This window comes from Phocoena sinus, chromosome 11 (assembly GCF_008692025.1).
Source record: "Phocoena sinus isolate mPhoSin1 chromosome 11, mPhoSin1.pri, whole genome shotgun sequence".
In the NCBI taxonomy this organism is placed as follows: domain Eukaryota; kingdom Metazoa; phylum Chordata; class Mammalia; order Artiodactyla; family Phocoenidae; genus Phocoena; species Phocoena sinus.
This window is the reverse complement of record NC_045773.1, coordinates 84,155,159-84,176,555: the sequence shown is the minus strand read 5'-3', so window position 1 is coordinate 84,176,555 and position 21,397 is coordinate 84,155,159. Positions and strand designations below refer to the sequence as shown.

The 21,397-nt window shown below is 42.2% G+C and overlaps 2 protein-coding genes across 3 annotated transcripts in view; both read right to left on the bottom strand.

The window, feature by feature from the left end:
- Positions 1 to 933: 933 nt before the first annotated feature.
- ARMH2 (armadillo like helical domain containing 2) lies at positions 934 to 11,157 on the bottom strand. 2 transcript variants are annotated; one of them, XM_032648455.1, is made up of 2 exons: positions 9,072 to 11,157; positions 934 to 1,435 (listed from the first exon to the last, which is right to left on the bottom strand). In XM_032648455.1, the coding sequence occupies exons 1-2, from the start codon at positions 9,247 to 9,249 to the stop codon at positions 1,008 to 1,010; spliced, it is 606 nt and encodes a 201-aa protein (XP_032504346.1). In that variant the 5' UTR covers positions 9,250 to 11,157; the 3' UTR covers positions 934 to 1,007. The 2 variants fall into 2 exon arrangements, with proteins under 2 accessions (XP_032504346.1, XP_032504345.1); XM_032648454.1 differs by lacking the exon at positions 9,072 to 11,157 and adding an exon at positions 3,231 to 4,339.
- A 137-nt stretch (positions 11,158 to 11,294) lies between these two features.
- RIPOR2 (RHO family interacting cell polarization regulator 2) overlaps positions 11,295 to 21,397 on the bottom strand; it is an 87,616-nt gene continuing 77,513 nt past the window's right edge. The window contains 4 exon segments of the mRNA XM_032648450.1: positions 11,295 to 12,072; positions 15,565 to 15,655; positions 18,996 to 19,079; positions 20,357 to 20,559. Of these exon segments, the coding sequence (XP_032504341.1) occupies positions 11,972 to 12,072; positions 15,565 to 15,655; positions 18,996 to 19,079; positions 20,357 to 20,559 (479 nt within the window). The 3' untranslated portion in view covers positions 11,295 to 11,971.

Here is a 21,397-nt window from a genome sequence, read left to right as displayed (position 1 = left end):
CTCTTCCTGGTTTAAGTTTTGAGAAAGTTGCCCCCCAAGAGCCTCATGAATCCACGTGATGTGATTAACATCCCTAACAACATTCCTGTAATAGATACAAGCAAGGATCATGGACCTACACTACTTTTTTTTTTACAGGCCCCTCAGTGAAAGAAGCGTAACGCTAAAGTAAGCTTAGTCAAGGCAAGTCTGTGAAATAGGAAAAGTACGCAGTTCAATCTATGATGGCTCTGACTTAAGCTAGAGGCAAATGTTAATGTAGTTAGAGACACAAACAGGTACACATCCTGTAAGCTCTTCTCCGTAAACATTTTTTGTAACAAAGCTTTTGATGAGGCTGGGCAGTACAAAAGTCAGGTGCAAGCTTTCTTTTACACATTCTCTTAACAGGCAAAATAGGGAGAGTAAAAATCCAAGAGCCCAGCTTTAGGCTGTCTTTAGGTGTCTGAACACATGGTACTCATCTCGATCCAGAGTTGTGCCAGTGGAGGTAAGCACTGCTCCTATTCAGTGTAAATTCCCCCAAACTGGTCAGCCTGATGTGCAGAAAGATCATGGTCTGGTAGCCAGAACGCAACCTCAGCCAAAGATGTGGCAACCGGAAGGCCGTCACTGAAATAGGGCTGAAAGGATACATATGGGTGGGACGACAGTGTCCACTGTAGGGTGTGGCTGTGAGTTGGGTCTGGATTTGGCATTTCTGGGTGCCTTAGCTTAATGTCATCTAATAGCCCCCCAAACACACCATTGCTCCTAACAGTTATATAGGGAATGCATCTTCCAGTGAATTCTCATTTTATGAACTTAATTTTTATGAGGTTATTTTAAACACTGGCGCTTTTCATAAGTTTGGTTATTGCAGTAACTATGAAAATGTATATAGAATTTTTCAACTATCTAAAAAAAAACGCTGAAGAATAATGTGATCGGATATTGTTATTTATTTCAGTTTTCCAGGGTGATACAATGGTGCAGACAGCTGCATCAGGTAACTGGATTTAGAGAAATTAATTCCTGTGAAAACCAATGAGGAAATACAGCTCCTCTGCAAAATTCTCGGGCCATCCAGACCAATTCTCACTGGCCAACATTTGCAAGTGATATTTTAGAGAACTGTAGTCTCTAAGCTCCTGCGTACAAGACAGGTTATTGCATGTCATGACAGAGAGAACATAGCAACTCCAAAACTTAAGCAGGAGGTTGCTGTTTATGTCACTTTTCGTGGTAGGCTCAAGTCTGTTATCAAAAAGATCAACGAGAATAGGAATAAACTGCAAATGTTTGGCTATTCTCTGGTTGACAGGGTTTAAGTAACACCAAGATGCAACACTCTGGAGCAGCTGGATCTTTATTTTTGGTTCCATCTCGTAATTTTGCAACAAGTGAGCTACTTCTTTCATGTACTCGGCGGCAAAATTTCCAGCAGTTGGTCCTCCTGTAAAACAAGCATTTGCATTTCTTTGGTGTGTCTAGTAGCTAGTGACATTTGAGTGCTCCTGTGTTCATAGTCTCGTCGCTATGGATGTGATACTTCGGATATTTTGAGTTCTCCTCTTTCTCCCTCACCCCGTGTGCTGCTGTGAACGTGAGAACGTGTGTGTTGATCAGCGTGGAGTTCTATGAAGAGCACTGCCTGCCCAAAGCTCCTCCCTGTTTCCTTCAATCAGGCGCCTATGAGTCAGTATTGCAAGATGAATAAAGCCTGGCTGTGTTCACCTAGCAAATCTCCCTCATGGTCTCATTCCCGAGTCTCTGTCTTCAGTACTTGAAAAAGTACCAGAGCATTAGAGCAAACAAAGGAAAAACCAAAAGGCCGAGCGGCAAAGCCAGGGTCTAAATGGTAAGAGAGGTTTTTCATGAGTTGTCCATCACTGTCCTGTTCTCCTTACACATTTCTCAGCCCAAATCTTTTGCAGATCTGGGACCAACCTGGTGCTTGACTCTACTTCCATCATATACCTGAACCCCAGATCATCCTAGTTTAAATATCAAACTCCAAGCAGGTCCTAGATAAGAAGGCACTGATGAAGACGAGTTGGATGGTGAGGAGAAGCTGGCACAGTTGGCTGGATTCTAGCCACTGGAATTTTGACCTGGTTTGGACTCCTCTTATCTGCACTACCACAGTCCCATGGTCCCAAGGATATTCTGTGTAGTGTAAAGCTTTAGCCAAAGCCTGGGCATAAGCCCTTTCCATTGTTTCCCACCAGTACAACCAAGGCTAAGTAACATCAAGTTAAAGGATTCTGATCCCTTTATAATTAGCTAACTCTTACCCCAAATGGTGGCCACAGCTCTACAGGGAACTGAGCATGCCTCAAGTGGAGGGTGCCACTTACACCGCCCTCACCTGGGTGTTCGCCTGAGTTTCTGTCTTCTCTGTGGTCCTGTGCTAGTGGCTCTCAATCATTCTGGTACCTAGGACCCCTTGGTCCTTGAAAACAGTAAATGTTTTCTCTCATGGACACCATTCTGTGAAAGTAGTCTATTAAACTACATTGAAGTAATTCATTTTCCCATTTAAAAAATAATCGATCTACCAAGGACACTAACAGCTACCAACAAGAGCTTCTAATAAGGCGATGTGTTGTTGAGGATTGTCTATAAAATTTTTTTACATGAAATTTGTTAGAAAAAAAAGTGAAGCAAGTTTGGACTTGACAATCAGAGCAGTATGTCTTTAAATGGTTTACCACTTAATTCTCTAGCCAAGTATACATTAATAGTTGCTTTTCACTAATGCACCTATTGGCTTTCCTAGTAGGTATTTTAAAAGCCTTAAGTTCTTCATGATTTTTCTGAACTACTGTCTGTGTAATGCATTTTTGCAAGATAAAAAATAAAATACCGAGTCGTTTTATCCTGTAAAAGGGTTGAAATTATATCAATTCAGTATAGATTCAATTTTTTCATGATGCTGAAAAGTTTGATAGGCAATTTCAGTGTGTGTGTGTATATATATATATATATATACTTTTAAAATTAAAAACAGGAAAGTACCTTATTAGTAATTTATTTGATGGACACATTCTTTCGAAAACATGAGATCCTTGAGGAGAAAGTAATTAGTAATATCTTTGGCGGTGCAAAGACAAAAAACTAATAATTTAGGCAAAGGAAACGTTATTGGAATGTTAAGACGAGTGCTGTGAGAATCACTCACTGACAGTGTTAGAACAGGCAAAAAGACTGTGGAACACCTCTGTCAGCACAGCTGGTTAAATCAGTACCTGTAAAGGCCAACAGTCCAATTCTGTAGGCAGCCTGAGCTCTCTGTTCAAGGGCTAGAGATTTATCCTTCACCGTACGGCCAAGCACCGCAATCTTTTCTTTGTGAAAAATACTCTCAGCTGGAGGGATGTGTTCTTCCTCCTTTTTAGTGAAAAAGCCCTTAACGACACTCCAGCATTTCCTGAGGCGGCGATACAGCTCCACAAAATATCGATAAACCTGAATCCAAAGTTGTGCATAGTAAGCCCGGGTCTTTGCCATTGTGTAAAAAGGCCAAGGGTGCTTAAGTCACACCACTGGCAGTAACAGAAGTGAACAGTCAAGAACTCTGGAATGCACTGCTTAGCAACACCATAGAATGGAATACACAAATCCGGGGGAAGCCATGTATGCCTGGATTCTTCAGCCTAGCATTGAAGGCCTTCTACAGTTTGAACTAAACCAAGCTTACTTTCACTTCTCTGGTGCACAGAATCTCAGCTTAAACTAAACTGGCTTCCCCTAACACACACTCAGCTCGTTCCTGTCTTTGCGCCTTTGCTTAGGTGATGCCTACCCATTGATCTTTCGTAGTATTATGCCTATTTTGCTTATTTGTTACATAGAGTTTTTCTCTACATCATAGATTTCCTAGATTGATCTATTGTGCTGAGAAAATAGAAGCAATCGAAAAAGAACTTCCATAGCTCTCCCCATCACATCTACCCACCGATCTGCGTCTGTGCCCATATCCTCTGGCTTTCCTCCTGTTATACCGATGCCCCCTCCATTTATGCAGATTTCAGCCAATCCTTCTCACTCCATTCAGGGAGACTGCTCACTATTCTTCTCTTGCCTTATTAATTTTTCAATCTCAACTGGGTTCTTTGCATCAACAAACATGCTGTACTTTTTCTCATTAAAAAAACAAAACAACTCTCTTGACTTCATACGGCCCCTCCTCCTGGTTATTGTACAGTCACACAACGTGCAATATTCTGCTCCCCTTTATACAAAAACTCTTCAAAGAGTTGCCGTACTTGCCATTTGAAACATTCTTTTTTTTTAATATTTATTTATTTTTGGCTGGATCGGGTCTTAGGTGTGGCATGCAGGATCTTTCAGTGCTAGTGTGGGCTCTTCGTTGCGACATGTGGGCTCCTCTCTAGTTGCGGCGTGAGGGCTCTCTAATTGTGGCGTGCGGGCTCCGGAGAGTGCAGGCTTAGTAGGTGCAGCGCATGGGCTTAGTAGCCCCATGGCATGTGGGATCCTAGTTCCCCGACCAGGGATCGAACCCGCATCCCCTGCATTGGAAGGTGCAACCACTGGGCCACCAGGGAAGTCCCTGAAATATTCTTTTATCCTCTCTTGGATGTACTCCAAGTTGGATTTTAACCCCACCATGACGCTACTGAAATTGCTCGTCAGGGTCACTGATGACCTTCATTCTGCTGAATCCAATTCTCAGTCCTCAGCATTTGTCACTCGTTTCTCCTTGAAACACTTTTTTCACTTGGCTTCTAAGATGTCATAGTCTTTTAATTCCCTACTGGTCACTCTTCTTTTCCTTTGCTGCTTCCCCCTCTTCTTTATGTCCTCTAAATATTGGAGTGCCCCAAGGCTCAGTTCCTGTATCTCTTGTTTTCTATCTATACTTCCTGGAGGAAACAAACCAGTCTCATGGCTTTAAATACCATTCACATGCTGAAGACTCCCAATTTTATATTTTTAACTGGATTTCTCACCTGAACTCCAAACACAATTACCTTCAGTCACCAACTTGGTATCTCCATTTGGATGTCTAAGAGGCTTGCCCAACTTAACATGCCTGAAGCAAAATTCCTGGTCTTCTTTATTATTTTATAGTTTAATTTAAAATTTTAATTTATTTAATTAGTTCATTTAATTTTGGCTGCGTTGGGTCTTCATTGCTGTGCGCGGGCTTTCCCTAGTTGAGGTGAGCGGGGGCTACTCTTCATTGCGGCGCACGGGTTTCTCACTGCAGTGTCTTTGTTGTGGAGCACAGGCTAGAGCATACGGGCCTCAGCAGCTATGGCATGTAGGCTCAGCAGTTGTGGCCTGCGGGCTCTACAGTGCAGGTTCAGCAGCTGTGGCATACAGACCCAGCTGCTCCGTGGCATGCAGGATCCTCCTGGACCAGGCCTGAACCCACGTCCCCTGCACTGGCAGGCGGATTCCCAACCACTGCACCACCAGGGAAGCCCCCTGGTCTTCTTTAAATCTCCTGCTTCTCAGTTTCCCTACCTTGGAAGATGGCATTCCTTCCTTCCAGTTGTTCAGATTGAAATTTTTGGATTCATCGTTGGCTTTTGTCTGTTTCACATCTCATTTCCAATTTATCAACAAATCCTTTTGGCTCTACTTTCAAAGTAGGTATTTGGACACCCTGTCCAAATTTGGGACATTCTACAAAATGTACTTGCTTGTACACTTCAAATATAGTAAGGTGTGGAAGTTTAAAACAAAGAGGGGCCCATTACTGTTCTAGAGTAAAAGAACCTGAAGAGGAGAGTTACCATATGACCCAGCAACCCCAATCCTGGGCATATATCTGGAGAAAACTCTAATTTGAAAATATACATGCACCCCAATATTTATAGCAGCACTATTTATAATAGCCAAGACATGAAGGCAACCTAAATGTCCATCTACAGATGAATGGATAAAGAAGATGTGGTGCATATATACAATGGAATATTACTCAGACATAAAAAAGAATGAAATAATGCTATTTGCAGCAACATGGATGGACAAAGAGATTATCATACTAAGTAAAGTAAGCCAGACAGAGGAAGAAAAATATCATATGATAGCACTTATATGTGGAATCTATTTTTTTTACATCTTTATTGGAGTATAATTGCTTTACAATGGTGTGTTAGTTTCTGCTTTATAACAAAGTGAATCAGTTATACATATACATATGTCCCTATATCTCTTCCCGCTTGGGTCTCCCTTCCTCCCGCCCTCCCTATCCCACCCCTCTAGGTGGTCACAAAGCACCGAGTTTATCTCCCTTTGCTATGCGGCTGCTTCCCACTAGCTATCTATTTTACGTTTGGTAGTGTACATATGTCCATGCCACTCTCTCGCTTTGTCACAGCTTACCCTTCCTTAAAATATGATACAAATGAACTTATTTACAAAACAGAAGCAGGCTCACAGACATGGAAAACAAACTTATGGTTATCAAAAGGGAAAGTGGGGCGAGGGATAAATTAGGAGTTTGGGATTAGCAAATAAAAACTATTATAAATCAGATAGATAAACAACACGGTTCTACTATATAGCACAGGGAACTATACTCAATATCTTGTAATAAACCATAATGGAAAGGAATTTTTAAAAGAATATATATATATGAATCACTTTGCTGCGATTCAGAAACTAACACATTGTAAATCAATAAAAAAATTTAATAAAGAAAAGAACCTGAAGAGGCATGACAACTAAATTAAACGTGTAACGCATGGCTGGATCCTGGATCTATGTGTGTGCATGCATGTGTGTGAGCATGTGTATGTGTGTGTATGCTATAAAGGATATTACTGGGACAACTGGGGAAACACAGACCTGCATTATCCAATGTGGTACCCACTAGCTACATGTAGCTATGGAGCACCTGAAATGTGACTAGTCTGAGTTGAGATGTGCCGTAAGTGTAAAATATATACTGTATTTCACAGACTTCGTATGAGAAGAAGAATGTAAAATATCTTATTAATAATTTTTATATTGATTACAAGTTGAAAGATTTTGGATATATTAGGTTAAATAGAACATATTATTAGAATTAGCTTTCCCTGTTCTTGTTACTTCTTTTCTAGTGGCTACTAGAAAATCTAAAACATCAAGCATGGTCCCTTTCTAAGGTCTTTGTGGTTATTGTTGCTTCTGCCTGGAATGTTCTTCCCAGGGATATCCACATACCCACATGACTGACTCATCCCATCAGTTCCTCAGGCCATCCTCAAATGTAGTTTTCTTTTTCTTTTTTTTTTCGGTACACGGGCCTCTCACTGTTGTGACCTCTCCCGTTGCGGAGCACAGGCTCCAGACACGCAGGCTCAGCGGCCACGGCTCACGGGCCCAGCCACACCGCGGCATGTGGGATCTTCCCGGACCGGGACACGAACCCGTGTCCCCTGCCTCGGCAGGCGGACTCTCAACCACTGCGCCACCAGGGGAGCCCTCAAATGTAGTTTTCTATTCGGCCTTCCCTGAACACTCTCTTTGAAACTTGTGATCTTTGCCCTATCACATCTCCTACGCCAACACTGGGCAATTACATTACTTTTCTCTTTTTTTTTGGCCGTGCTGCACAGCTTGTGGGATCTTAGTTCCTAGGCCCCCGGCAGTTGAAGTGCGGAGTCCTAACCACTGGACCACCAGGGAATTCCTTCCTTTTCTCTGTCTTATTGTCTCCTCTTTCCAGGATAGGAGCCCCGCAAAGGTAGGGATTTTTATGTCCTCTCATTTTTTTTTTTGTTTCTTCATCGCTATAGCTCCATTGCCAAGAACAGTCCCTGGCATATGCATACCTCATTTATAGTTAAGTATGCAACAAATACTTGTTGAATAAATGAGAAGTTAGAGAACTAGTTTTTAGCAAACAACTGTTGTTCCCTGCAAAAAGTGTACTTAGAACTTTCTCAAAATCCATCATATTTGTCTTATAAGAGATAATGTCCCCAGAAAAATTTCAGGGATAAAAATATTTATTTTTCTATTTGACTAATTTGTTTTCCTGATATAGTGAGAAGTGCTGGTGTTTTCTGCTGACCTTGGTTTACAATTTTACTTTACAGTTTTATAAAGTAAGTAAGGTAATTCAGTTAAGCAGTACTGCAACAAACCATATAGGGGAAATTGTTTTTACTGCTGACTCAGTAACTAAGCAATCACTGGTATTTAATGAATCACTTGGTAAATACTCTCAGAGCTGAATGTCAGGGGCTTCTCTGTGATGATGCTGGTGGGGGTTTGGGTTGGGAACATATACAAATAAAGACTCATTTAGCCTCAGGGGGCTTACAGTCTCTGCTCATATATACCACAACTCTGAAACGCAGCTCTGGGACATGGGGGGGTTTGCAGAGCTGCAGTCACGGTGGCATTGCAAGGCATCATCACAAAGTAGAACAGGAAAGCTTAGCTTGGAAACGGCTCAGGCTCTATGTATGGCCACCTGCAGTAACTACTGCAAGGAAAGCCACCCGTGATGGAAGCAGTACCTTGGCATTAGCAAGGCATGCACAGGTCTATCGAGATTTCTACAACAAGGTACCTCTCCTAAAGAAACTGTTTATGCAGGCTGGCGCTGGGAAGACAAAGTTAAGACCTTTGGGTGATAAAACACATGCACTGAGGCCAAAACGTGGGAGCAGAAAGACCCTGAGCTCACCTCCTCTCACAACCACACCAAAATCACAACTGTCTGCAGAACCACCATCAATGCAAAAGACTGGAACCTACCAGAAAAGATCTGCAACTAAAGACCTAAAGAAGGAACCACAACTAAATGGGTAGGAGGGGAGGGCTGTGATATAATCAAATTCCATACCCCCTCCCCCTACAGACGGCTGACACACAAGCTGGAGAATAAATACATTGTAGACGTTCTCCCACAGGGGTGCGAGCTTTGAGCCTCATGTCAGGCTCCCCAGCCCGGGGTTCCAGCACTGGGAAGACGAGGCCCCAGAGCCATTGGGACTTTATTGCAGGAGCCCCACAGGACAGGGGAAATAGAGGCTTCACTCTTAAAGGGCGCCCACAAAATCTCACACGCACTGGGACCAGGGCAAAAGCAGTTAATTGGTAGGAGCCTGGGCCACACCTACCTGCTGGTCTTGGAGAGTCTCCTGGAGAGGCGGGGTGGGGCAGCTGCAGCTCACCCTGGGGACACAGACGCAGACGGCAGAAAACAGTCAGCGGCACAAACACTCCCGCCGGCCGACATCTTGGCTCATTAAGACCTGGCGGAGGGGGTGGGGGAGGCGGGGATACAGCCCCGCCCATCAGCAGACAGGCTGCCTGAAGACTAGAGCCCACAGCTGCCTCTGGACACACCTCTAGACACGGCCCTGCCCACCTGAGGGCCAAGACCCAGCTCCACCCACCAGTGGCCGGCCACTGGCCCCTCCCTCCAGGAAGCCGGCCTTACGCCTCCAGAGCAGCTTCACCCACCAGGGGGCAGACACCAGAAGCGAGGAAACCACCATCCCACAGGCCAGACCCTACCCTGGGACCAGCTGGGCCCTGATCCTGCCCACTAGCAGGCCAACGCAGCCTCCTGGACACCCTGGACCCCACACCCAACTGTGTCAGGAACCGCCATCCCCAGCTCCCCAACGATCTGAAAGCAGCTCTGGGATCCCTGGGCCCTGCAGCCGGACTCCAGGACCTGGCTCTGCCTGCCAGCAGTCCATCACTAACACTAGCACCTGGCTTCACCTGCCCGTGGGTGGGCAACAGCCCCAGACTCTTCGGGACCCTGACTCCACCCACCAGTGAGCCCGCACTGGCCTCAGGGCCCCCAAGGATTCCACCACCAGCTACCTCGTGACCAGGCCCCACTAAACAGCAGCCAGCAGCATCTGTACAAGGCAGGGCCTGGCAACCCACCAGACTAGGGGCCAACCAAGCCTACCAGACGGCCCACATAGTCAGCCTGCCACAAAAGAAGGACCCACGCAGCCCTCTTAGGGGGAAGCCCCAGAGCATACAGCTTGGGTGACAAGAGAGGAGGGCACTGCTGGGACGCATAGGAGCCTCCTACAGAAGGCCACTTCTCTAAGGCCGAGAAACGTAACTAACCTACCACAGACATAAAAATACCAATAGCAACTTAGACAAAATGAGGTGGCACAGGAATACGTTCCAGACGAAGGGATGTGATGAAATGCAGCTCTTTTTTCTCCAGTTAGCATTACAACAAATCTGAGAAGGAAATATCATCCTCATGTATGGATAAAGGAATTTCAAGAATAAACTCAAGTTGAGAATGAGGTGTAGTGTGTTGTGTAAATACCAACTCAAGAGGGGCATGTGAAAAAAATACACCAGACTCTGAACATGAGACTAGTAATTCAAAAATAATTTTTATTTTAACTTACATGATTGAAAGAGTGACGAATACAAATGCCACAAAACTAAAAGCACCCCCTTCAACCAAAAATAAAATGCAGAAGTGCATACAAAAGATATGGAAGTACTCATGCAATATTCAAAAAATAAAAAAAAAACCCCAAACAACAAAGCAAACAACTCTGTAACATTTGTGATTTGACTTTCTATAAAAATCGTTTCAACCATTTAACAGAGACTGTAGACTATACATACTAACTATAGACTGTACAATGTACCTTTAAAATGAAAGATATATGCATATATATAATATTTATAAATTTACAAATATATATATACATTATAACTTCACAGTTGAAAGAACTTATTTGCCAGGAAGCCTGACAAACAATTTTCACTTTAAAATGAAATAAGAGTTGTTTTTAAAGGTCTTGCTAAAATGTAAATATTTAAAATGACATCTAAATGATATTTTATATAAGCACATTCAGAGAACAGTTGATATTCCACAGTTCAAATTACACTCACACATATTATTTAGATATCTTGGCATATCCCACCTTGTATACTCTTAAGAGGAAGAAAAGTTATTTAATAAGAGCTACCGAATGGACTTGTACTTTATTTAAAGGACTTGCTATCCTGATGTGGAAGCAATATGGGAACTGTTGGTTTAACTATTTGGCCAAAGGATCCTATCCAGTGATGAATGATTTCTCTGGGGGCAGTAACCATCATTCAGGGCATTCTTCTTCCTAACCTTATGGTAATTTGTATAGAAGAAAAGACCACTGTTAATGACCCTCTGCTTCCACCCCATTCGGATTCCTCCAACTTCTATGTTCTTCTACTTCAAGGAGCATCATAACTTTCTGAATTAATCGCAGCTGTCTGAAAACTTCTGGGTTTGACTTGTCTTAGCAGCAAAATACCTCTATTGTAAAAGTATCATTATAAAATGGCTCCTGTTTAAAAAAAAAAAAGCTTAAGTTTTGAGTATCTTCTTTAAAATGAGTATGGGTATAATCTTAATAAGGTAGTTTTTAGTGATCTACCCATCTTTTTTACCATAATGGAAACATGCCTTTGGAATTTTCACGATAGACGAAAGAAACAAGAGAAATAGTGGAGGCTTGAAAAAATGAAATTAAAAAGAAATAAACTCTTACAATATGATCTTTTAGCAGGTTCTGCAGGCAAACTTTTACTTGAATAAACCTTTTTTTTTTTTTGCTTTGCACTTAAGGAAAAGTTAGGTAACTAAGGGGGCCACTCAACCCTGAGAACAGAACAGAGGAAAAACTGCAAGGTATATGATATTTATCAAAGTATCATGTGACTATTTCAAGCTTATAGAAGTACTTCCAAAAACGTATAAAGACGGCTGTTTTAAAATCCCATACGTACTAGATAAGACAGACTCTTTTACTAAGTATTGTCAGATGCAATCAACCATGTAATCTACTGAAAGATACATAGCCCTATTCCGTTGGCTGAAGGAAAAGCAGGTAAGTACTGTGAAAGAGGACTTTGAATTCCCCCCATAACATGTTAAATTTCCAGACAACCTCAACAACTTCGAGCTAAGTCACAGCACCACCTTGATTAACAGGGCCATTTATTAAGACAGCTGTTAGGCAGAGTTAACTTGTAATTAAAAGGCCGTGGCAACTTCACTTGCATGACGACCTCCAACTTTAACACAGTCTCGAGGAAATTTGTCCAACTGTTCATATGCCAGCCGCCCATCTTCTCCTGCATATAGAGCATCAAAAATGAATACAAGTTTGAACTTAACTTTTTTATTCATCACTCAGAATAATAATACCAGTTGTTTAGGTAGGGGTCGCTATATTTTGCTAGGTTGACTTTAGGTAAGGAAAAGCCATCTTTGGCTATTCTTAATTATGTTGTTTTCTAGGTAATGTTTAGAACAACCAAGAACTTTTGAGCTAATGCCAGAGACTAAAAGAATGTGAAACACAGTAGACGTCCTATGGGCATTTGATGTCAATAACTTCACATAATAGATTTATTCCTGAGAAATTATATGGATTATATTTTAAGTGCATTAGTGATTTCAGTATGGCTAGTCCTTGATTTCAGTGCATTGAACTTTTACATAACTTTCACTTTTATACATTAGATATTGGTACATCCAAATGATCTGTCATAAAATCAAGTTTAGGCTTTCAAGCTTCTGCTAAAAAATTATTCTTTGCCCTGTACACAGGTAGTGATGCTGTCTACCAGCCAACAACTAGGCCGGTTCTATCAGTAGTACCATCTTGAACAGCCAACATGTATTTGCAAATTATTTGAGTATTTTACTCCATTTTTCCTGTTTAAGAAAAAAATGATTAGAAAATGGGAAAATGAAGTACAGATAACTAGTGATAAGAAACAAACAGGCTTTCACACATTTAATACAAATGAGACAAAGATGCAAATAATTAATTGTGCTCAATCCGAAGTTCACTGTGAAGAAAAACAGAAGAAAAGATTCCTTGAAATGCTGGAAATATATTGATATTAGTGGGTTTTAGAAAAGGAGTGTAATCATGGATTTTATAATGTATTGCCTCTATATTTGTATAATTTATTGGATATAAAGGCCTTTCAATAAACCAAAAGTCTGTTTTTGGTTGTTTTCTTTTTCAGTACATTTAACTTTTTCAGTAATACATTAGATACAAAAGTAGAGATTTGCGTGTGTTTAAAAGAACTTTGTAGTGAACTCGTCTATAAGCAAAAGCCATCAATTTTTAGATTCTTTTGTTGATTGTTTCTGCATGCCTCGACTTTTCTGAGGCAAACGTTATTTTTTCCCTGATTCAATGGTTTCCAACTTTTTCTTACTTTGGAGTAGAACCCTTTATTTGAAACAAAATATTTATGCAAAACCCTGAATATAAAACATGAACAGCAATGCCTTTCCGGCTGATGGTAGTGGGAGGAGAGACAGAGGGCCCTTAAATTAAGCACATTTATACCATACTCCCTGCCCGCTCACACACACCCCTGTGGATGCCTAGGCTAATGAATGCTACTTAAAAACCCAATAATACCAGGCTAGTTCCTAGTTTGCTCACAGGGAGATTCCAATTTAGAGGTCTTCCGTTCTTCCTCCAGTAACCTACAGCATCCAGGTGCCCTAGAGGGTCAGGGTTCCATTGCAGTGCTTGACCGGGCCTGGGTGTCGTGGGTGAGTTATGCAACCCTAGCATGCCTCACTGTGCCCCTCTGTAAATTGGGATTAACTGTCCCTCATAGAGTCTCAGGAGGATTAAATGAGCTAATCCATGTAGATCCCTCAAAACAGTGCCTGGCACGTGTTACCCAATATTCTTTACAGTGACACAACCCGGGCCGGGGTTTCAGGGCATCTCGCTGTTACTAAGATTCAGTTTTCAGGGGCTTGGATCTGTGTTGGCTCCTCTGCTAGTCCATTTAACAGCCCTGTAAAGTAGGCAGGGTGTTGGAGGAGAAAGAGCTCGAGCTTTGGGGTGTCAGGCAGTATGGTTCCAAACAAGACTGAGGTCCAGCCGGGATGCGCTGGAACGGCCAGAGGCACGGTGAAAACTGCTCTGTCCAATAGAGAGGCCACCAGCCTCAGGTGGCTGCTTACATTTAAATGGTAACTACTCAAAATTAAACTAATTCCTCAGTCATAACAGCCATGTTGAACTGCTCAGCTGCCACATGTGAATACTTCCTGCCGTCTGGGACAGTGCATATAGAGCGGCCCCGTCATCACGGAGGGATCTACTGGACAGCTCTGGGTTCAAATACTGAAATAATTCCATACTGGTTGGTAAACAGTGGCTGCTCGGAGCCCCTCGAATGCCCTGTGACAACCCTCAGGCCTAGAGTATCTTTTACCAATTCCCATCAAAAATACTATTTTCACTACATTAATTCAGTCGTCTGTGTGAGATAAAAATACACCAGTATTTGTGTCTTAGGGTCAAAGGAAATTCATAACATTGAGTTCAGAGGTTCTCAACCTGGGAGGCTTTTAATAATCCCAGTGCTAAGGCCCAGCTCAGACCGACAAGAGCAGAGTCCTCAGAAGTGGAGCCCAGGTACGGGGGTATTTTAAAGGTTCCCTGGTGATTCCAGTGGGCATCTAGTGTTGAGAATCACGAACCGGTGGTGTGGTGGGCTGTGGGGGCTTTGGGGAGGCACATCTGTAACGAGTTAAGGTGAAGCAGGTGTGATGACCAACCCTGGAGATACGGCTGTCTGTGCAGCTGAACTGGATCGGGATCATCTACAGGGATGAGCCTCCTCAGGTTACAGTGGGAAGAGCAGCGTTGCTGGCTACTCCTTCATTGTTATTTCAGAACACTAAAGGATAAAAGAAGTTCAAACTAATAATACCCTGGGCACGCTTTTAGGGAATTAAATAATTTCTATGCCTAAAGCAAGCCGTGAGGAATAACTGTTTTATCCTTTAAACACACATATATTGGCTAAGATTTCTATGCATTGCATGATATATCAATAGCAGAATGAAGCCTTATTAAACCCTAAGAAAGAGCACCAGACAATGAGTGTGATCGCCACGGTGACTATAAGTGCCACGAGAGTCTTCCTTACATCCTTAAGCTGCTACTAGAGTCACACTAGGGCAGCGGCTTTTTCCCGACTAGTATTACTGAGCGGATTATATTCGAGGACTTTGAGGGGTATAGTATTTATACTTTGAGTGAAGTGAAGGAGAAGGGTTATTTGGATATTCCAGAAAAAAATAAATACTTCATCTCTTTTCTTTGGTGTCGGGGCTCAGGGGCAATAGGCCCGCAGGGCAATCAGAGGTTAACCTGAGAGTCTGGGGGAGGCTGTGGCACGTGGGGGATTATGGCATCCTGGGGAACACATCACTGTCCTCCAGGTAGTGCCAACCCCAACCTGGCAATCCAACCTGGCTTCCTGACTCTGACCTCTGCTTGATAGTTTGATTTCTATGTTCTTGATTCCAAATAGTGCCCAGACTATGAAACCAGCTAGAAAGGCTCCAGAGAGCAACCTTCTCCCTCAACATCCAGGTAGTTAGAACGAGGAACTGGGGTGAGATGGAAATTGATCAGTCATACTGTGTGTGTGTGTGTGTAAGTGTGAGCCGATAGCCTATAGGGGAAAAATTGCTAAAACAAGGTACATGAAACTTTTCCTTACCATTCCCTTTGAGGGTGTCAGAAATAAACAATCATGTAAAAAAAACAAAAAAAAACCCCAACTCACCAAGAGATAAGAGAGTTTCTGAGGCCACATTTCTGATTTCTTCAGTATCAGACTGACACAATGTCACCAGCATTTTAATGCTTTCAGTAGCCTACAAGGAGAAAGTAGTTAAAATAGTGTTCTGACATGTATGTGTGGGATTACATGAGACTTAGCATTTCGTAGCTGGTAGCTGACTTTAAAAACCCAGGGCTTCCCAAACCTAGTTGAGTATCAAGATGACTTAGGGCGCTCTTGTAAAAGTACAGATTCCTGGGTGCCACTCCAGACACACTGTATTAGAACTTTCTGGGTCAGAGCCCAGGATTTGTACTTGTGGGAGCTCTGATGATCAGCTAAGTTCCTATTTCACAGGGGACTCCAGACCTAGAGAAGTGAAGTGACCAGCCTGCTTTTCCAAAATAGAATCCAATTCTCTTAGTTCTTTCTACTGTATCTCATTCCCTCCAAAACAGCTCTAATGTAAGAATTCCTAATTTTAGTCTATATACTAAAATAGAGGAGGGGAATAAAGATCAAGGATGGGAATTCTTCTATTTGTTTATTCCACAAACATTTACTGAGCACTTTGTGAACCAGGCAGTTCACAGGGTCTGGGAGACTCAAGCCAGGAACATGACATGGTCCTGGCCCTCAGGACTTTACAGTCTGGTGGAAAGACAGACCGTGAAACAAGTAAACTAATTATTATGATGAATGATAGGCTGAGTCAGGGTGGTAGGGCAGAACACGACTGGGAAATGCAGCCTGGTCTGATCAGGGAAGTCTTCCTGGAGGAAGTGATATCTTAGAGGAGTTAGTCAAGTTTGGGCACATGGTAGGGGTGTGTGTGTGTGTGTGTGTGTGTGTGTGTGTGTGTGTGTGTGTGTCTGTGTATGTGTAGTGTTTGGGGGTGTGGAGAAGGAAATACATTCTAGGTAAGGGGAATAGCTTGTTACAGGGTCCAAATCGATGGGAGGCTTATAAGCCACATTAAAGATTTTGGACATCATTCTAAGATCATGGAAAGCCATGTAAGAGTTTTAAGAAGGAGTTGTCTTTTATTCTGAGCTTTCTAACTGCAGTGGAGAGGATGGACTGCAGGGAGGCAGAGACGAGTGGGAAGGTAGCTCGAATCCAGGTGAATAGAGTGAGGATAAAGAGTGGGGGGAAGGGCAGGGTCACTGATGGCTCCTAGGTTTCTGGCCTGAGCTACTGAGAGACGGTTGTACAATCCACTAAGACACCAGAGACTAGAGGTGGGGGTGAGATGGGTGGAGTTTGAGGTGACTTCCTAGGGGAGATACCTAAGAGCAAGCTGATCAGAGATGGGAAGGGAAGACCTGGACTGGAAATATGAGGAATTATTAGCATAGAGATGATGATGGAAAACGTAGGAGTTGATGTTTCCCCAGGGACGACTCATAAAGGGAGAAGAGGGCCCAGCAGGTGTCTCTACACAAACACCAGTATTGAAGGCAGGTAGCCGAAAGAGAGCCTGCTATGAAATAAAATGCTCTTCCTGTCATTTTGAGGAGTCGATATTGGGTAACAAATTACAGTTTTCTTTTCTGGAAGAAAGGTAGGCTTATGAAATGGTAGCTGCATGGGTAGACTATGGGTTATTTTAGCCCAGTAAGACAGATGGGGAACCTAAAATTGGAGGGCCACTGGATTTGAGGACCTTGACCTCTCAAGCTTGTTTTCATTTTGATAACAGGAAAGAAAAATGTCAGCTGTTTGCCATCATTAATTAAAACAAATTTTTTTCCCTGACAAGTTAACAAGAGTTGATTGGTTGAGTCTGCACTGTTTTTCACATCATGCTGTTTGGAGCCCCTTTCAGGAGCTGGGGGGCTGCAGATGGTTTAGAAAGAGGTCTTTTATTCAGCACAAAGGATCCTATCCTCTAGGAGAAAAAGGTAAAGGAGAGGAATTGGTGCTCCCAGACTCTGGATAAGCTAGACTTTAAAACTGTAGCTTTTAAAAATTATTTATTTATTTATTTATTTATGGCTGCGTTGGGTCTTTGTTCCTATGCACGGGCTTTCTCTGGTTGCGGTGAGTGGGGGCTGCTCTTCCTTGAGGTGCGTGGGCTTCTCATTGTGGTGGTTTCTCTTGTTAAGGTGCATGGGCTCTAAGTGCGTGGGCTCAGTAGTTGTGGCACGTGGGCTCAGTAGTTGTGGCGCATAGGCTTAGTTGCTCTGCGGCATGTGGGATCCTCCCGGACCAGGGCTCGAACCCGTGTCCCCTGGATTGGCAGGCTGATTCTTAACCACTGGGCCACCAGGGAAGTCCTAAAACTGTAGCTTTTATGGTAAGCTTCACAGCATGTAAATCCACAAAAACTGGTGCAGATCACTTATCCTCATGTCTTAATTTATGTTAACTCTATATCAGAGCTATCATCACCGACCTGCCACTGTATATCAGGAGAGCACCGAAATACACAGCAACCACTGTGTGCTTTGTTTGGCCACCTCAAGGTAATTTTTTGACCAAGTAACAAGGAAGGCAAATTTTCCCAGAGCTGTTTTTCTTCACAGGTCATTAACTTTTTCTTTTGAGGTGTTAATCCCTTCCTTCATGTTCCATCAGGCCTGCAGGTCCTTGCACCAACCCAAGAGTTCAGCAAATTTTAAGGTGTGGCCTTTTCATTCTTTTCTCAGGGATGATTTATCTTATATTTTGTGATTAAGGTCGGTCAAACATTAAATCTTGACTACTGAAAGGCAAGCTCTTTAATGTTGGCAATTCTCAGCCCTTTTTTCATTTACACCTCCCTCTGACACAATTAAGATTGATGAGCTGCTTAGTAAAAAAGAGTTCTCCAGGAGGGATTTGGGAGTTTATTGGCACACTGGATTTTAATACTTCTTTGCCAATTTTATTTGTCCCTGCTATTTTTTTGTACACGAGAAAAACTGATGAAATCAGCATGTCATCTCTTTTTTGGGATGGAAGATACTTTTCTAACAGGCAAACTGATTCCTGTGGGCTATTGAGAAATGGAATTGTTTTCTGAAACGTATCGACTTTAACAAAACTAAGTTACATTTAGGTACTACATTTGGGGTTGGTAGATGCAAACTATTACATTTAGAATGGATAAACAACAAGGTCCTACTGTATAGCCCAGGGAACTATATCCAATCTCCTGGGATAAACCATAATGGAAAAGAATATTTTAAAAAGAATGTCTATGTGTATAAAACTGAGTCACCTTGCTGTACAGCAGAGATTGACACAACATTGTAAATCAACTCTACTTCAGTTAAAGCAAAAGACAAAAAGGACTCGCGAACTAATATACAGTGTAAAGGAGAGGAGAAATGCTGCTAAAGCAGGTACTTCCAAATACAGCAAGAAAGCTGTTCTATGCACCTGGCTTAGTCTCAAAGCCAAAGTCAGCTCAAAGCTGACCTGCCAGGGGCTCTGAGGCTGAACCTTACCTTCAGGCTTTTCAGGGCCAGGCAAGCTCCCTTCTGGAGCCAGAGGTCAGTCTTTGTTAGGGCTTCACAGTAATAGAGCAGGGCCTGAAAAAGGAGGAAAGGACGCTGTGAAGACACTTCGATTTGTTTGTAGTTTTAGGTGTATATATCATTTTTACTCCCTGAGATAAGCTACAGATAAAACAAGACATTTTGCACTACCTTCAGAACAACAACAAAAAAATCCATTAAAATTCATGTTTATTAAAAGAGCTGTCTCTTTACTCAATTCATCATGCCTTCTATTCTATGACTGGAGTCACATAATACATGGCCTCTCGTGTCTTGCTCTTTCAGTGGGGGTGATGGCATTCGGCCCGTAGAAGAGAGTTTTGAGCAAATTCTACCAAAGGATCAGAACTTTGTAGGAAAGAACAATATGAAGTTCATGCTCTTGGGCCAAAATGGCATTAGAATGGAGTATCTTCCTGTGAGTACATGTCACCACATGCTAGCTTATGTAATGCCTCAGAAAAGTTAAGCAAACTCTTCTCAGAGTTCAACATCGACCTCCCCAAGGACAAGAAGGACCAAGTTTGATTTTCTTGAGCTGATCTGAAGGTTGACATGAATTGATTTTTAGAATGACTGTTCAAGTTGTAAAGGGCTCCCAGAGGACCGAGGCCCTTGCTTGTACTGGGCCCCAATGTGCTTGAATTGCAGGTGTCTATTATACCTGGATGACTGTTGAATTAAAGCCAAGAGAGGTAAACTGTCTCTTCCCTAGCATCAGGAGTGATGGCTTTTCAAATTAAAAATATTCTAGCTGTTTGACCCAGTAATTTGATGACTTAACCCCAAACTACTCATGAGAAATGCATGTGCGTGAACATACATACGTATGTTCATCATAATATTTTTCAGAGTTGGAAACTACACAAATGCTCATCAATACGGAATAAGAAAATAATGGGTTATTCATATACTGAGATGCCATTTATCCATCAAATAGAATGAAGTAGATCGATACGTTCCGCCATGGAAAGAAAATAACCACGATATATTACGTTTAAAAAATCAGTCGCACGACAGAATAGTGTGATCTCGTTTAAGAAAAAAATAATTATCCATGTTAGCATGGATAAAATAGAAAAAAGCTGAAGGAATGTACACTAAGTTATTAACAGTTTTCTCTGGGGGCTGCCTACAGGTACTTAACTATTTTCAGTATATTTTTGTAGTTTAAATCATGTTACAGAATATATATTATTAATAAGTGAAAGAAAATTATTTTTATAAAGGAAAAGATGACAAACTATTAATAGTAAATGGCATAAAGTTAAACAAGCTTCTGCCTCGATGTCCATCATTTCATGCCCTACCTTTTCCCTGAAATGCTCATTTCTGGAGGCTGCTGCCAAGTAAAGCATCACAGCTTCACTAACTCCACTGTCATCCCCGGTTAAGAGCAGAGCCAGAGTCCTGAGTATTTCCTGCTGGGCCAGAAGGCTGCTGGGTGCAAGGTCACTCATCACCTGTAGCAGTTTTTCATCTCTCAGTGACTGCAGAGTCTGAACCATGGAAACTGGAGAGTGAGAAGAAAACAGAGGTCACCTTCTGACAGTAAAGGAACATGTTCATTAAAAATATAAATAAGACTCAAGGATGTACATAATAACAGACCCAAGGATATATGAAAATTAGCATATTAGAAAGGTGATGTTTCCAATTAGTGAGAAAAGGACAGATTATTCAAATAGCTATATCAAGGCAAATGAATCATATGAGAAAAAAGTAAAAGTGGATTTCTACCTCATAATGGCTACTATAATAACAGAGATGAATTAAACAGTCACATGTAAAAATAACAGTGAAGAAAATACAAGTAAACAGTTTCTACAGTGATCTTTTTTTACTGTCTTTTTATTTTTAAAGTCTTCATTACAATATTGCTTCTGTTTTATGCTTTGGTTTTTTGGCTGTGAGGCATGTGGGATCTCAGCTCCCCAACCAGGGATCGAACCCGTACCCCCTGCAACTGGAAGGTGAAGTCTTAACCACTGGACCACCAGGGAAGTCCCCAGCCCCCTGTATTTCAGTCATACTTGCCTGGCAAAACCCTGACTCTGAGTGACCCCTTACTCAGCCTTCTCTCTGTCTGCACTCAGGAAACTGGACCCTGATGGAAAAATCCAGTTGGTTGGAATATGGGGACAATATGATAAAAAATAGGATTCTGAGTTCCATTTGGACAAATTGACCATGCTCTATGTACTCTAATCCTTAACTAGATATCCAGCATGGGCATCCATCAGCCACAAAAGCATTAGGATAAGAGTGTATCTGGTCCGTGCAGATGGGAAAATATAACAAAATTCACATTCCATTGATAGAGCCACATCCTCTACACATGAACAAATTTG

Bases quoted from the DNA above. Each gene is read 5' to 3' on its own strand.
- ARMH2 (XM_032648454.1), bottom strand. From the start codon at position 3,492: ATGGCAAAGACCCGGGCTTACTATGCACAACTTTGGATTCAGGTTTAT. The intron at 1,436-3,230 runs GTACTGATTTAA...CTTGTTTTACAG, and splicing joins TGGACTGTTGGCCTTTACAG to GAGGACCAACTGCTGGAAAT.